This window comes from Nelumbo lutea, chromosome 4 (assembly GCF_056320005.1).
Source record: "Nelumbo lutea isolate HS-2025 chromosome 4, American lotus-T2T, whole genome shotgun sequence".
NCBI lineage: Eukaryota > Viridiplantae > Streptophyta > Magnoliopsida > Proteales > Nelumbonaceae > Nelumbo > Nelumbo lutea.
In genome coordinates, this window is record NC_142687.1 from 29,077,429 (window position 1) to 29,094,099 (window position 16,671).

General features: G+C 43.2%; 2 protein-coding genes across 2 annotated transcripts in view; both read right to left on the reverse strand.

Moving 5' to 3' along the window:
- The window catches only part of LOC148854868 (glutamine--tRNA ligase-like), a 39,036-nt gene that overhangs the window by 7,072 nt on the left and 15,293 nt on the right, over window positions 1–16,671 (reverse strand). Inside the window, exons 6-10 of the mRNA XM_088941016.1 lie at window positions 10,994–11,102; window positions 10,146–10,277; window positions 9,905–10,041; window positions 9,709–9,808; window positions 9,547–9,636 (exon numbers count right to left, since the gene is read on the reverse strand). Of these exons, the coding sequence (XP_088797142.1) occupies window positions 9,547–9,636; window positions 9,709–9,808; window positions 9,905–10,041; window positions 10,146–10,277; window positions 10,994–11,041 (507 nt within the window). The 5' untranslated portion in view covers window positions 11,042–11,102. The remainder of the gene's footprint in view (window positions 1–9,546; window positions 9,637–9,708; window positions 9,809–9,904; window positions 10,042–10,145; window positions 10,278–10,993; window positions 11,103–16,671) is intronic.
- On the reverse strand, window positions 14,360–14,800 carry LOC148854869 (uncharacterized). The gene has a single exon (XM_088984863.1). The coding sequence runs from the start codon at window positions 14,798–14,800 to the stop codon at window positions 14,360–14,362; it is 441 nt and encodes a 146-aa protein (XP_088840989.1).

The window sequence follows — 16,671 nt, forward strand, 5'->3', positions numbered from 1 at the left end:
CAGTCATAGTACCGAACATTGTAATAATCTCTACGACGAGATAGAGGAACTCATCCGTCGCGGGTACTTGAGAAATTTTGTACATGACAGGTCGGAAAGGAGAGCACGGTAAGGATGCTCCCGAGTCCAGTAGTAGGCCGGCCGAACAGTCGCAAAGACAGCCTCCGGAAGAGAGGCCAGTTCGGGGAACCACCCACGCAATAGTGGGAGGTTCGGTGGTAGCGGGTTGTAATTCGGCAGCGGCCCGGGCGTCAGTTCGCGAAGCTGCCTGAGAAGAGCAGAACCCTCCGAAGAGGCCGAAGACGGAGGAACCGATTTTCTTCACGGAAGACGATGCGCGAGGGGTCCACTACCCCCACGATGATGCGCTTGTCATAAAACTAAGGATCAACGACTTCGAAGTCAGGCGCATGCTTGTTGATTCAGGCAGCTCGGCGGACATTCTCTTCAACCAACTTCAGTTACAGGGAAGCGAGCTGAAGCCCGCAAACACTCCGCTGGTGGGCTTCAGTAGAGCAAGTCAGGCCCCTCGGGAAAGTGACAGTACCTGTGGAAGTCAGCACATGGCCCTGTGCGGTCAGACTCGACCACGATTTCCTGGTGGTCGCGACCCCTTCCCCATACAACGCCATAATAGGGCGGCCAATCACTCGTGTCCTACGGGCAATGAAGTTTCCTACATAATTGGAGCAGCCTACGGAGCAAGGCGAAGAACAAGCTGCGCCCACAGAAGAAACGGTCGCGGTCCCAACTTCAGCTACAGACCTAGCTCGGATGATACAGGTCGGTGCTTCTGTCCAGGAACCTCTACGATCCGAACTGTAAGTTTCTTACTTCAAAATTTAGATATTTTTGCGTGGTCCGCGGCCGATATGCCCGGTATTGACCCCAGCCTTATAACTTACAAACTTAATACCGATCCTGAAGTTAGGCCCGTTAGACAGAAGAAATGCAACCTAGCCCCGGAGCGATGGAAAGTAGTCGACGAGGTCGCGAAGCTTCTCGCAGCCGACTTCGTAAAAGAAGTCCACTACCCGAGCTGGGTAGCCAACCCTGTTCTGGTAAGGAAGGTCAACGGCAAGTGGCGCATGTGCGTCGACTACACCGACCTGAATCGGGCCTGCCCAAAAGACTGCTTCCCACTGCCCAGAATTGACCGCTTGGTAGACGTGACCTCGGGGCACGAGTTGCTGAGCTTCCTAGATGCCTATTCGGGCTACAACCAAATCAGAATGGATTCGGCCAACGAGGAAAATACCTCGTTCATCACAGAGTTCATCCTATACTGTTACAGGGCTATGCCCTTCGGATTAAAAAATGTTGGGGCAACCTTTCAAAGGCTTGTGAATAAGTTGTTTCAACCCTTAATTGGCACAAAGATAGAGAGCTATGTAGACGACATGGTCGTCAAGACACAATTCTCGCACGAATTAATACACGATTTGTGTTCTGTATTTCAAATCATGAGACAATTCAACATGAGACTAAATCCGAACAAATGTATCTTTGGTGTCACCTCGGGCAAGTTCCTAGGGCACATCGTTAACCGGCGCGGCATTGAGGCCAACCCGGACAAGATTAAGGCAATCATAGACATGAGACTGCCCCGGAAATTGAAGGAGGTCCAAAGGTTAAATGGTTGGGCCGCTTTATGTCCAAGTCGGCAGACCGTTGCTTGCCTTTCTTTAAGGCAATTAAAGGCAAAGGGTTCGAATGGACCCCTGACTACCAGCTCGCGTTCGACGAATTCAAAGAAATACCTCGCTAGTGTGTCGGTCTTAACCAGGCCCGAGGAGGGCAATGTCTTAGAACTGTACCTCTCGGCAGGCGACGAGGTGGTCAGTTCGGTACTAATAAAAGAAGTAGATCGGGTCCAACGACCCATCTATTATGTTAGTAAAATTTTGCAGGGAGCAGAGACGAGATTCCCGCCAGGAACAGGTGGGAGGAAGTTCCTAGTAGTGGTGGTGGATTACTTCACAAAGTGGGTAGAAGTCGAACCTCTCGCAACAATCACAACTCGAAACGTCCAGAACTTCTTTTGGAAGAACATAGTATGCCGCTTCGGGTTACCTCGGGTACTGATCTCCGACAATGGCAAGCAATTCGAGGACATCAAATCTCAGGAATGGTGCCAAGGTATGGGGATTCGGCAGAATTTCACATCGGTCACGCACCCGCAAGCAAACGGGCAAGCAGAAGTCATGAACAGAGCTATCCTCCGTGGGCTGAAAGCGCGACTAGACCGAGCTAAAGGGTTGTGGCGGATGAGCTACCCAATGTCCTATTGGCCCACCGAACTACGAAGAAAACCGCCACGGGAGAGACCCCCTTTAACCTCACCTACGGCACCAAAGCAGTAATATCGGCAGAGATCGAAGTACCCACACTACGACTAGAGGCATACGACGACCAGACAAACGGAGACAAGCTACGTACCAACCTCGATCTACTCGACGAGGTAAGAGACCTCACGTACATCTGGACCGCAGCTTACCAGCAAAGAGTAGCTCGGTACTACAATACCAAAGTAAAAAAACGAAACTTCCGCGTCGACGACCTGGTCCTCCGTAAGATCATGGCACCTGAGCCCGGCGTTGGCAAACTCGGACCGAACTGGGAAGGACCCTACCAAGTAAAGAGAACACTCGGGGGAGCATACGAGCTCGAAACCCCAGAGGGCAAACAAGTACCACGTGGAACGTCGTCAACTTAAGACGATACTACCTATAAATCACCAAGCGAAGTGGACTAGGAGTCGCTACCAGAGCCAAAGGGCTAGAATGCCAAGCTAACAAGGACCTCGGCACCATAAGACTTTGTCACCTCTTCGGCATGGGTTAGCGAAGGCAAAATGCTAATGCCAAGCTGACAGGCAAAGTGCTAACAGCAAGCTGATAAGGACCTTGGCATCTCATCATCAGAGGCCAAGTTCGGCAATATAGTCAGCTCGATAAAAAGAGAGGGTGACAGAACAACACTTAACCAAAAGGAGGACATTTCATTACAGCATACTCCGTCTACATTTCAAAAAAAAAAAAAAACAACGGTAGAAGCGAGCTCACAGGCCTGGAGGTACATCTTCCTCACCCTCAGAAGGCACTTCAACGATACCCAAAAGTCCTGCCTCGTCCTCATAATCTAGTTCACCGTCAGCCGCGTTGGCCATCTCTTGAGTAATGCGCAAAGTGGTTATGGCGCTGATATCGAGCTTGGGGTACGTGTTCTTAATCATCCACCGACTCATTTTAAAACCCCTCCTATACAAGTTCACCATCAAGTCATCAAAGCGTGGCGAGGCGATATAGTCATCGCTATCCTTCTTCTTGGCATCCTCGATGCCCTGAGAAAAGATCTCAGTCCTCTCCCTAATATCCTCCTGAAGGTATTCGTCCAGATGCTGCAAGTCCAGCCTCAGGTCCGCCATGTGCTTCACCACCACTCCCATGGCCTCGGTGTCTCTCTGAGACCTCGCCAGCCTGGCCTATGCAACGCGAGAAGCCTCTTCGGCAGCGCGGGAAGCTTCTTCGGCAGCTCGTGCCCGCCTCGAGCTCCTTTCCGCTTGGGCCGTTAAAGCATGGATGGAGGAGTTCACCTGCCAAAAAGAAAATAACGACAATTTTAAAAGAGTAATAACGAGAAGGGTAATGACAAGGAGCCCGACAAGAAGTCACTAACTTACCACCATGGCATAAGAGGCAGCACGCCCGGCTACGTGGTTCAAAGGAAGCTCAGCCCACACCGCGACCTCCTCAGGGTAAACAACCTCCTTACTTTTTTGAAGAGTGTGGTTCGGCGGCAACACGCTCCTGAACCCGCCTTGGCCTCCCGAGCCTGAAGGCCTAGCCCGGGTATAAGCAGCCTCAGCGTAAGGAGCCCCCGCATAAGCAGCCTTGGCGTAAGGGGCCCCTGTCGCTTCTTGTACTGGAGGGGCCACCTCGGGCTCCCTGGGCGGCTCCATCGGCGGAGAGCTCGGTACCTCGCGCTCCGCATCTCGAGGCGGTTCGACACGAGCCCGTTTGGTAACTCGCTTCCTCCTCTTCATGAAGTGAAGCAGGTTCCCACCGCGAGTCTTTTCTGCGTCCATCACCTGCAAAAAGAGCTCGGCATCAGGAAAACAAAAGAATGGAAAGCAAAAACAAAGGCAAGCCTCTGAGCAAGGAACCTACCCAAACTCAGGCTGGCCTGGATGAGCTTGGTCTCCGTCAGATAATGGTGGCATTTTAGCCCGAGCTGGGCCCAGTCCCGGAGACCCTTCGCCGTCTCCCTATCTAGCGTAACACTGGGGTCAGGGGCAGCCAACCCCCACCCAGTTTAGAACGGCCACCCCGTTGCACTTCGTACTACGAAATAGTCTTGTTTCCACGTCGGGACCTTGTTGGGAAGATCATGTAAAAGCTTGAACCCCGGGCAAGGAGACAGGTAGTACGCCCGCCTACGCCCGGGAAGGGGACCCGCTTGCTTCTTGAGCATGAGGATAGAAGAGAAGATCTCTAGGTCCAAAGGCAGAATGTGTTCGCAACAAAGGGAGATTGTCCCAACTAGGTTACGAATAGAGTTTGGGTGGAGCTGACCGACGGTGACGCCGAAGTGGTTCATAACCTCGACGATAAGAGGGTGGAAAGGTAGGCGTAGCCCGACGACGAACTACTCCCGGAATATCACGATCTCGTCCGAACCGCGTTCCCAAGGGAAGTCGCCCGAGGGTATAAAGTATACTCCCCGGGCAGGTTGAACTGGGTGATAAGGGAGTAAAGCCCCTCAGGCATCATGGTTGAGGACCCGAACTTGTCTAACGTCTGACCTCGACGGGAGGAAGACGCCAAACTACCCGAGGCGACTCGGCCTATGGGTTCGGACTCTTTTTCGAGCTCTCCCTCAAGCTCTACCTCGGGCTCGGCCTCGGGCTCACTAAGGCTGTCGGGGGCCGCAGCTCGGTTCGTGGAACCTGCATCTGACCCCCTCAAGAAGCTGTCTGAGTTGTCCAAGCTAGACATCGGGAGGAAAGGAAAACTAGGAAGAAAGTACTGACTCACCCGAAAAAAGCTAACGGAAGGTTGACGCGAGCTAAAACTTGGACGCGAGCTCAAGAAGCGAACGCAGGAGAATGGCGATGGAAAGCGACTGGGGGTCCCCCACTATTTATACCCACAGTGACCGAAAATCAATGGCTCTGATCGAGGCAAATCCAACGTCTCACGATCAAGCTGACCGCACGCCTCCTAAGACCGAGACGTGACTGGCCACACGTCTTTGGAAACTGAAGCGGCGCCGGCACACGTCTCCCAGCATTGAAGGCAGCAGTGGTGCGTTTTTTGAATTTGAAATAACGCCCGCCGTCACGTCTCCCAGCATTTAAAGATGGATTGGTGCGTTTTCTGACTTTTTGGCGCTCGAGGAATCCGGAAATCTCCTGACATACGCACACTTCACGCCACCAGTCAACCGGTTTGAAGTACGGGTCAAATCCACCTGTCACCTCGCTAACTCCCCGTGCTAGGGCAAGACCCTTAGCGCGAGGAGTGGGGGGCAATTGATGGAGGAAGATTTGGCCCGACCTCTTGGCCACCCAACACGTCGAAGCAACCGGGGGTGACCTGGAAGGAGCGACAGCTCGGCACGGCAGTGCACTCAAGGCACGAGCTTCGAGAAGAGGAACCCGTGGTCCGAGCTCCCCAAAAGGAGTCCAAACTCTCCCTTTGACCCCGAGCCTTACGAGGAATGCAAAGGGCAACAACCCGAACTGGCCCACCCCAAGGCAGTTCGGGCCACACTTCTATCCGAACTTAAGACTTTACCTCGCACACCACTCCGGCACTTCGTCTCCAGGCCGCTGAACTGAACAACCATACCTGACACCAAAGGAGTCTGTATCCTAAGGCGGCACGCCTGACTGACTTAGGATCTAACGCTTGATAGCCGCACTTCAATGGCCAATTGCCACCGCCACCTCCAGTTATAGAGACGGCTCCGACAAAGAGAGCAGTGGCGGTTGTCTGCCCCAGTAGAGGTGATGACATCCGAACTGGCAGAAGTGCAGAGGTAATGATACCCGACCTGACAGGAGCTTGGGAGTGAGTGCGCGAAGTGGTTATAAAAGGCCCTCTTCCCCTCAAGAATGGAGGTACGTGATAACTTTGCGCCATCTAGTTTTTTATCTTGCCTTTGAGAAAATACTAACTTGAGCTTTGGAGCACTCTCACCAGGTTCCTCCCCGGAGACTACTCGTTTTCTTCCCCATTTCAAGCACCTTTTGCTCCAGTCAGATGCAAGATCGTTGATAGCTAGGACCGACCGGATTGCGCTCCATCACAACCCACTTATTTGGGTTATAAATTATTTAAATTTCATTTGGATTTAAAATATATATATATATATGTATATATATATATCCTTCAACAACCATCTATCCCCAAAACCACACTTCCTTAGCACCTCTAACAAAAAGCTCCAATCCACTAGATCATAAGCCTTTTCAAGATCTAGTTTACAAACAAAACCTTAATCATCCGATCTTCTCATCTCCCCCACACTTTTTTTATCAATAACCGAATTTCATTAGATTTATAAAAAAAAATTACAGGATTGGGAGATGTAAATTGTCTTAACTCTCCACAACAACTACACAATTACATTAGAACCCAAAACAAATGATTCCTTCACACCCCTTGTTTAGCTAAAACATCAACAAAAGCATTCGCAATCCTTTTAACCCAGCTGAAATGCACTTCCATATCTTTAGTCAGCCATTTAAATCTATTTTTCTCATTCCCGTAAATCCAGAAACCCTTATCTTCCTTTTGCACCTTGAGTTTGACCAATGAGGGAGGGGAGCACCTTTTTGATCCTCAAATATAAGACCTTAGCCAAAATCTTATACACGCTAGTCATAGACTAATAGGTCTAAAATCTTTTGGATATTTGGCATCTTTCTTCTTTGGAATCAGGGATACGAAAGTAGCATTCACTCTTTAACTTATAACGGAATTATCCTAAATTCTCTGAAAACCTCAAACAAGTCTCCTTTGATAATGTTCCAGCACTCTTGAAAGAAGGCCATAGTAAACCCATTCAGCCCTAGTGCCTTGGATCTGTCCATTAAGAAAACACCTTGCCTAATTTCCTCCTCAATGTTCCTTCCCAAAAAACCTTCGCTTTCTTTAAAAAGTCTCTACCAAGTCACATCTTCTAGTTCCACTCTATTACCTAGGACCCTCCCCATAATAGATTTGAAATGAGCAGCAAAACAATTGGCTATCTCCTCTTGGGATGTATGAATTAGCCCATCCACTTCCAGTTTAGTCACCAGAGTTTTCCTTCTCCTTCCATTGGCTAGTTCATGAAAAAATTTAGTGTTTCCATCACCTTCCTTGATCCATTTACATCTAGATTTTTTACTCCAAGAGATTTCTTCTTGCAACTCTTCTAAATCCCTCTTCAACTTCTAAATAAATTATCTTTCATGTGTATTCATGATTCTTTGATATTCCTTTACAAACAATTCCTCTATTTGGATAATAAAAGAAGATTTCAGTTCTTCTATTCTCCTGAATTGATCCTTGTTCCACTCTTTCAATTTTGACCTCAACTTTTCATTTTTTTTTGTGAAATCTTACCCCTTTCCACTTCACCCCCCTTATTTCTATACTCCACCATTCTACCTAATCTTCTTCACCAAGTCTGGGTGTGTCAGCCACATGTTTCAAACCTAAAGGTCGAGGTCCTCACCTAAATGGTTCCCATCCTAGCTCAATGGGACAATGGTCAAAAGTTACTCTAGGTAGAGCTCTAGTATCAAATCCCTTCAATGGTTTTCCCAACTTTCGTTAAAAAGGAATTTGTCTAACTTTGAGCAAGTTGGGATTTCCTGAAAGTTGGACTCAAGTATAGTGAGCTTGCAGCAGAGGGAGTTCCTTCAACTCATAGCTATTAATGAATTCATCGAACTTCCTTATGCTGGTTGTAAAGGTCTGCTGGGGATTGTTTGATTCATTAGTAAAACGAATTACATCAAAATCCTCCGCCCCCCGCCCCCCCCAAAACACCAAGGACCTTCCCATAACCCTTGAATCCCATATAATTCTTTCAAGAATTCATTCCTCTCTCTGTAATTGCTTGGTCCATACACATTAGTTAGTACCCAAGTGAATCCATCCTCCACCACCCTAAACTTTAACGACACCAAGAAATTTCCGATTACTTATCAAAAAGAAAAAACTACAAGTGTTTGAAGTCATGTAAAATTTAAAAATGTTCACCAAAAAAAAGTTCATTTAACATCTCTTAAGGATTGGGACTGATCCAGGTATGTTTTCTTCAAGCTTTGTTAATCCCAAAATTGTCTCATTTTGGCAATTTTCGTCCTTTTGTATTGATCCCGTGATCCAGGTATGTTTTCTTCAAGCTTTGTTAATCCCAAAATTGTCTCGTTTTGGCAATTTCCGTCCTTGTGTATTGATCCCATCTTCACAACCCAAAACTTGTATCATCAATTTTCATTCTTTTGTATTGATCCATCTCCTACATCTGTTTAGAACAAATCTAGTACAAAACATCATTTCAGAATTCCAATCCTATACCTGTTTTCCCCTATTTTAAACTTTTCACAATTTTGGGGCAAATCTAAAATTGTTGCAATCAAGCCTTAGACCTTTCTTAACCTAACTAACCGCTGGCTTTAGTCCCAAAATCACCCATAACCCTATTCTAGCTAATAAATTCCTAACTGGATCCACCCTTGCATTATTCTAATCATGCATCAAATTGGGTATCACAGCTATCAGCCCTACATCAATTTGGTATAAGAGAAAGTGTTAAATTAATTCAGATAAGTTTTGTCCTCTCTCATGCCCTTGACTACTGAAGTTTTTTCCCTTAAACATCCTGTCATATTAATAAGCTTGACCATTGCTAAGAAAAAAATAAAAAAGGTGGTCTTGCTCAAAATCCCAATAATGGCATCTCTTTCAACTTCCAACATTAGAACAGACCTATCTTATAGAGGGAAACATATTTTTATACCCAAAATAGCTAAGAAAGGTTCCATTTTAAGGATGCCCCTAGGAAAATATCCAATTAAGTCAGAGCAAGGCCTAAGAAAGGATTAGACGGTGTGTCTATGAACCCTGGTGTTGGAGGCTTGAATCCATCCTCACCCACAACCAACCCAAATGGGAAGGTCAATGCTACCCATCCCAATCACACAAAGTGTACCAATAGGTGGCTGCAAATGCTCTCCAAAGATGGTAGATAAATAGCAAAGCAGTGTAAAGCAAGTGTAGTAACTCAAGCAATTATTTATGTAATACACCTTTGCATGTAAAATAATGCACACCAAAATTTTGTATATCTACACGCTTGTATTCCTAAGCAAAGAGTTCAGCTATTGGCCTGGACTATCCCTTAGGCCTGCCTCAGCAACTTGACAACCTTAAGAGTATACACACAATATACTATTAAGTTTTTTAATGGCTAACATAATTATTTGTTAAATTATCTAACAAAGCACTCCTTTAACCAATTAGCACTATAGAATCATGTATTCACCTTGTAAAAAGAAGATGCATCATCTGTCTGAGCATCAGGCCATTTCTTGGCATCAAGATCGATCACTGATTCTAGATTTGTGATAACAACCTGTAGACAGAGAGTTTATCAATCAATTGCTACCACAAATGGTTCCCAATCAAAAGTTGACAAGATGCATACCTTGAGAGGATGCAGCACAACCATTGTACAAGCTGCTGTTCTGTTAAGCTCTTCTCTTATGTGGTATTCAAGGCGATCCAAACGTATCATACTATTATCACTATAGAAAGAGTACCATTTCCAACTATTATGAGAAGTTATAAAACAAAATAATAGCATCCACTGACAAGACCAAGCAGGAAAAAAGAAGTTCAACCTTCTAGTAATTCCAATTCCTCGAATAAATGCATTGATGGCAGTTGTAGTCACTCCTCGACGTCGTAAACCAGCCAGTGTCATTAAGCGAGGGTCATCCCAACCATTAACCCACTTCTCTGTGACAAGGCAGTTCAACTGCAAGAGAAAATCGCAGGCTTTATGAGTGGGACAAAAAAGAAGCTAAAAATGACCAAAAAAATACTTCTAAACTTTCCGTAGATTTTAACAAGCAGCCACACCTTCCACTTTGACATCACCGTGTTGGTGACATTTAATCGTGAATACTCCCACACATAGGGTCGGTAAAGGCTCAATGCATCTAATAACCAGTAGTATGAAGCATGGCGAGTCTCAAATTCAAGAGTACATAGCTGCAAAGAAAGGTCTCATAAAAATTGTTTTCTATGCACCCCATCAGTAAATTAATACTAAAGACAATTTCATGTTAAAAACACGCCAAGGCATAGAGGGTGAATGCATTTTCTGAATGGTCCTCCAGCAGGCTAATATGGAGGATGAATATCTCCTACTTGTAACAACTGAATTGGCAGCACAAAGGCATTCCAAACATTAGAAACAATACCCTGTCTGTTTCCAATTTATTAACTCAAAGAAAAATGACAAAAAAAAACTTCATTTTAACATCATCCATCACTATATCATTTAAAACCAAAAAAAATTCTAACATCATCCATCACTGTATCACTAGATCATTTAAAACCAAAAAAGAATTCGAGCTAGGAGTTCTGCTGGGATTGATATATAATCCTTCCCTGTGGCTAGAAAGGAAGTATTTATCCAAAAATCGTGAAGACACACCGAGACCCATAAAAGGACTAAAGTGGCCACCCAGGCCATGAGATGAACCACGGGTTGGTCATGCTCCGATAGTCCATATCAGCGAGTACCCCCCCCAACACCATGTGTTTGGCTGTTTTTTGTAAGTAAAATAAAAAATGAAATTCATTAAAAATTGGTTCTTTGCAATTTTTATTTGTAAGTGGATACAAACCATGTATTTGGCGTTTTCACAAGATGCAGCCCACTAGGGCTTTCAAATATTTAATTTTAATTCACAAAATAAGACCTGAAAAAATTGGTTCTTTGCTTTCCACAGGCTGTTTGGTTGAAGCATGCCCCATCAAGATAGAATGATATTTAGCAAACATAGTGACTCCTTTAGACTGCCAGCTGAGCTGCCACACACATACCAGGCTTCTATATCAGTCCTAAATCCACCTGGGATAGCCACTTGATTAAAAGAAATAAAATCATTCATATTTGAAAAAAAAAAGAGAGTTCATGGCAGAAACCAATAAAAAGAGAATGGAAATCATAAATAAAACCTCTAATAGCCATACAATGATTCATGGAATCCACACACCTGCTCTGTGGTTAAAGACAGCGTCAATATCCAACACTATCAATATTATTTCTGTTTCTTTCTCATTTGGGCTTTCTCAGGAATGCAATTGGAGGACTTGGCACTGGGAAATTAGATTCAAACCTAATAACAATCATTTATTCCAATTCCAATGTTTCCAGATTGCATTTAATTGATCAGATGTTTACTCAAGTTGTAAAATCTGGAACCAACTGATGGGTGGCTCGGTTGGTACGGTTGCTGCATAATCCCAGTGGAGACTTGGGATCGAATCCCACTGCCACCAAGTTTGAGGGAGTATGGGTTGGGTGCTCTGCTACTCAACAGGCCCCATGAGAGATATGGGCATATTACCAACATAAAAAAAAAATGTTGTAAAATATTGATACTCGGCTAATTTGTATGATTGGCTACTGGAATTGAAATATTTGGTATCCTTGGTTATGCTAAAATTACTTTTGAACAAATATGTGTATGAGAGAGAGAGAGAGAGAGAGAGAGAGAGAGAGAGAGATGGTCTATGATAATGGTCTGATGGTAGGTAGTGATATACAAAAAAAAAAGTGAGATGTAGCAGCACATTTTCAGTATGACAAAGGATTTGGTGAGTATAACCTGTAATTATTATTAAGCTCTTAGTGTTTATGCCAAGTCAAGGTTCACAGTCTCGGAAGAAGGGAGAATAAAGGAGACAGATGTGCATATATCTGTACTCAGAACAGGGCTGAATCACATTAATGTTGCCACTGAAAATGAGATGGTTAAATTACATGCTAAATTTTCAGAAATTGGTGATTACTGCAATTTCTTTCTTTCTGCTTTTTTTTTTACCTAATTGAGTGTTAAAGATTTGGTACCATGAAGTGATGAAACCCCATAATCTCTGGTCTTGACAAAAAACATTGTTTCAATGAGGCATTGATTAGCTTTTGCAGGAAGTATAATCGATGTAGTGAAGTGAGCACTAGTTTCTTTGGGCCTCTTAATCAATACAACGATTAGTCAGTGCCTAGGCGCTGACTTAGTCAATTAAAAAAAAGATATGTTTAAATTTAAGATATTGATGCAATCTCATTAACAAGTTAGTACAGACTATAATTGTGCAAAAAAAATAATGATATTGAACATTTACTTTACACTCTTCATTTTACAAACAAAGAAAAAGTTGGGCTGAATAGACTAGGATTAGGAATCATAGCCTTTTTTCCCAAGAAAGCATGCAACCTTGACTATTAGATGTGCTCTTTGGTTGCGGGTTGTGGCAACTCTATAACAGCATACCACCGATTGGAAGAAAACTTAAAAAGAACACCTTCGCTGCCTTCTTTCATTTTATAATTTTTTTTTCTACTTTACATGCCATCATCCAATAATGTCCACCACAAATATTCAAGGAAACAGCATGAATATAACAAAACATAAACATATTCTATATTTATTCAAATAATTAGAGATACAGACAAACAAATAAAGCTGTAAAATGAATGTGGTTGATGACTAGTCAACCTAGTGGTTGCTTAGACATCCTAGGCGTCTGCATGGATATCATGCTGAGTACGTCTTGGAATTCCAAAAGGTTTTCTCTTTTATGATTGAATTCCATGGAATCCCATCATTGGGGCATTAGTTCATAGGGAGGCTTCTATTCCCAAGCAGAGTATTCTAGGATATCATGCAGAGTTGATTGGAAACCAAAAAGAGTGCCTTTCACAAATATGTTCATGCAGCAATAATAGCACTTTCAATTCATGAGTTGGACCACCAAGTTCATGACTTAGTACTAAATATTGTCTTGTAAATGAAAGCTCTATTGAGAAAGCATTCCTCTATGGCTATAGGAAACTTTGGGATTTGAAAAATGGATGACTAAGAAAAATTTTACTAGAGTGTCAGAGGAGGGATGAAGTTTCTTGGAACTCAATTGCTGGATAGATCCATGATGGGCTCTTGCCAAAGGCCATGTATTTGGTTTGGCTTATGAAACAACAGGACAGACAGCTGATGATTTCACTGTTGCAGGCTTGCAGTGGATATTAGTGCATGTGCCTCTGTTCTGCATTATAGTGTGGCATACAAACTCGTGCTCAATGGATAAGGACTTGCTTGAAATCTAATGCCGTTGGAAGTGCATTCATCAATATGTCCCTAAGTGAGAAATGAAAATCATGATTCAAAGGTCACTGAGGTGACAAACGCTTTGAGCATTTTGAGTCTATATATGCAAAAAATAGGATTTGACTCCTAGGGTGGAGCATTTCCCTTTGCATGGCCAATCTCCACAGAAAACCTGGCAAGCTCAAAATGGTGAAGATATCATTTTATCAGTTCGAACAAGAAAGGGAACACAAGAATTCAGAGGTGTCCATGAATCAGTCAACCCCACCCTCAAAGCACCTTTCTATATATAGGGCAATACATTAGGGATTATTATAATAGGGCACATAAAAAATCTCCACACTCCTCCTCAAACTGAGGTAAAGTCATAACCATTAGTTTGCCCACAAGAAAGAGATGTCTAGATCTCATCATAGCCATAGTAAAAATATCAACAATCTGCACATCTGAGTCCACATGAGGAAGTGAAATAGAACCAGCAAGAAACAGGTCTCTAATAAACTGACATTGCACTTCAATATGTTTAGTCCTCTTATGAAAAACTAGACTAGATGCAACCTTGATAGCACTAGTCAACATAAAGAGGAATACGGGTAGGAAGATGAACACCAAGATCCTCAAAGAGAGATTATAGCCAAACAATGGCATAGCTCTATACTCTACATCTGTAGATGATTTGGAAATCATTTGTTGTTTCTTGCATTTCTAGGAAAGGAGGGAATCACCCATGAAGATACACCACCTCGTAGTAGAACATCCGATGTCAAGGCAACCTGCCCAATCAGCATCAATATACACCCTTAATAAAACAAGAGAGGAGAAAAAGAACAGTCAATATGATAATGTCCCACGAACATATCAAATAATCTGAAGAATAACAATTAAGTGAGGTTGATGAGGGCAAAAAGTCAACGTGACTAACAACCTAAACCACATGGGAGATGTTAGGATGAATCATAGAAGGGTAAATGAGAGAGCCCACAAGTTATTGTAGAGTTTGGCATCAGGAAGTAGTGAACCTTCTGGTTTTGCTAACTTGACGTTCAACTCTAAAGGAGTATCAACCTGCTTATCATCAGTAAAACCAGCCAACTTGACAAGATCAAAAGCATACTTGTGTTGACAGAAAAAGTATCCCCGATTACTTCTTTGGATCTCAAGTCCCAGAAAGTCGGTGAGAGAACCCAGGTCCTTCATATAACTATGAAGAAGGGATTTAGTTTTAAGTTCTCTAATTTCCTCTTCATCATCCCTAGTCAACAACAGGAAAAAGATTGTGATACCTTGAGGTCTTATACGAACAAAGAGAGAATAATCAGAAGAAGATATAGCTGGCAACAACAATGGCATAACAGAATTTCTCAAACCAAGCACGGGGAGCCTATTCCAAACCATATAGAGACTTCTTCAGTCTGTAGGCAAGAGAAGGATCATTATACTACCCACAAGGAGGTTTCATATACATTGTCACCTTTGGCCATGAAGGAAAGCATTCTTCACATCCAGCTAATAAATTGACCAAAAGTGTACAGTTGGAATAGCCAAAAGAACATGAAATATAGTAATCTTGGCAATTGGGGCAAACGACTCTTCATAATCAATACCATACTCTTTTATATGCCCCTAGGCAACAACACGAGCCCTGTACCGGTCTACGAAGCCATTAGATTTCAATTTGATAGTGTAGACCTATCTACTCCCAACAATAAAGGCATTTGATGGTGCAAGCACAAGATCCCAAGCATCATTCTCATGCAAAGCATGAATCTCTACATCCATAACTTCTTTCCAATGAGGAACGCTATAGGCTTGTTGGTAGGTAAGAGGAATATTTATGGAAGATAAGAAAGCAAACAAAGAGCAATGGTTGGAAGGGAAAGCATAGTGGTCAGCAAGTCTAAAAATGCGAGTAGAATGACGAAGAGGAGCAAAACCAAGAGAGGTACTAAAACAAGAAGGACATCACTTATAGGAGTTGTGGGCTAATCTGAACCAAGACGAAGGATGCAAGCACAGGAACTGGAGTACATGGTAGCTTGCAAGAGAGGCAATAAGATCCTTCACAGCCACTTAAGAGGAGGTATCCTATAAATCAAAGTCATACAAGTCAGAAACTAATGAAGTAGGTAATCTAGCAACCCCTGCAAAGAAGGATATATTCTCAAGAAAAACAACATTACAAGCAATACAGATGCAACGAACAGATGGATCATAACATAAAAATCCCTTGTGGTTAGAACTATAGCCCACAAAGGCACACATAATAGACTGAGTAGACAATTTATAGCATTCACAAGTCAGAAGATGCACGAAACATAAATAACCAAACACAAGAAGAGTAGATAAGTCCAGTGGACAACCAAACAGATTTTGAAAAGGAGATACATTAGCAAGAACAAAAGAAGGAATGTAATTGATCAAGAATGCATTCGTACTAGCTACCTCCACCAAAAAGAAGATGGTGCATGCAACTCCTATAACAAAGTCCCCACAACACTAAGAACATGTCCATTCTTGCGCTTGGCTACACCATTCTGTTGAGGAGTACCCAAACAGCTTTGTTGAACTCATATCCCATTTGTCTTCCAAGACAAAAATTCCCCATCAATGTACTCTCCCCCTAAATCTAGCAAAGGATCCGTACACAAGACTGAAACCGAACTCGTATTGTGGCATGATACAACTGCAATATTGGGAAGACTTTTGATTTGTGCCGAAGAAAACAAATCCATGTGCACCTGGTGCAATCATCAATGAATGGTACAAAATACTTGTATCCCAATCGGGAAGTAATAGATGAAGTCCAAACATCAATATGTCTAATTTCAAACAAAGAGAGGACTTTATTTTTTATAAAGCTAAGGTCAAACAAAAACTTTAATTTTTCAAAATAAGGATGACTAAAACGTTTATGCCATAAATCCCAAACATTATTTCTTAGATCCAAAAAAAGAACTATATGAGGAAGAACTGAAGTAAGTTGATGATTCAGTTGAGTGAGACTTCTTGAACTCCAATATAAACAGGCGGCCCAACCTATTACCCTTCCCTTTCACCTTCCCAATGCACTTGTCTTGGATCAAACAACCATTATAAGAAAATGTAAGAATGTGACCTCATTGATAAGTTGACTTACTAAAATAAGGTTTGTAGTGAGATTAGGGACAAAGAAGGCCTTGATAAGGGACAAGGAAATGGAGGGTGAAAGCTTTAGGGACAAATCGTTACTACCAATGATGCTTTTTCACCATTGGCATTAAAAATGA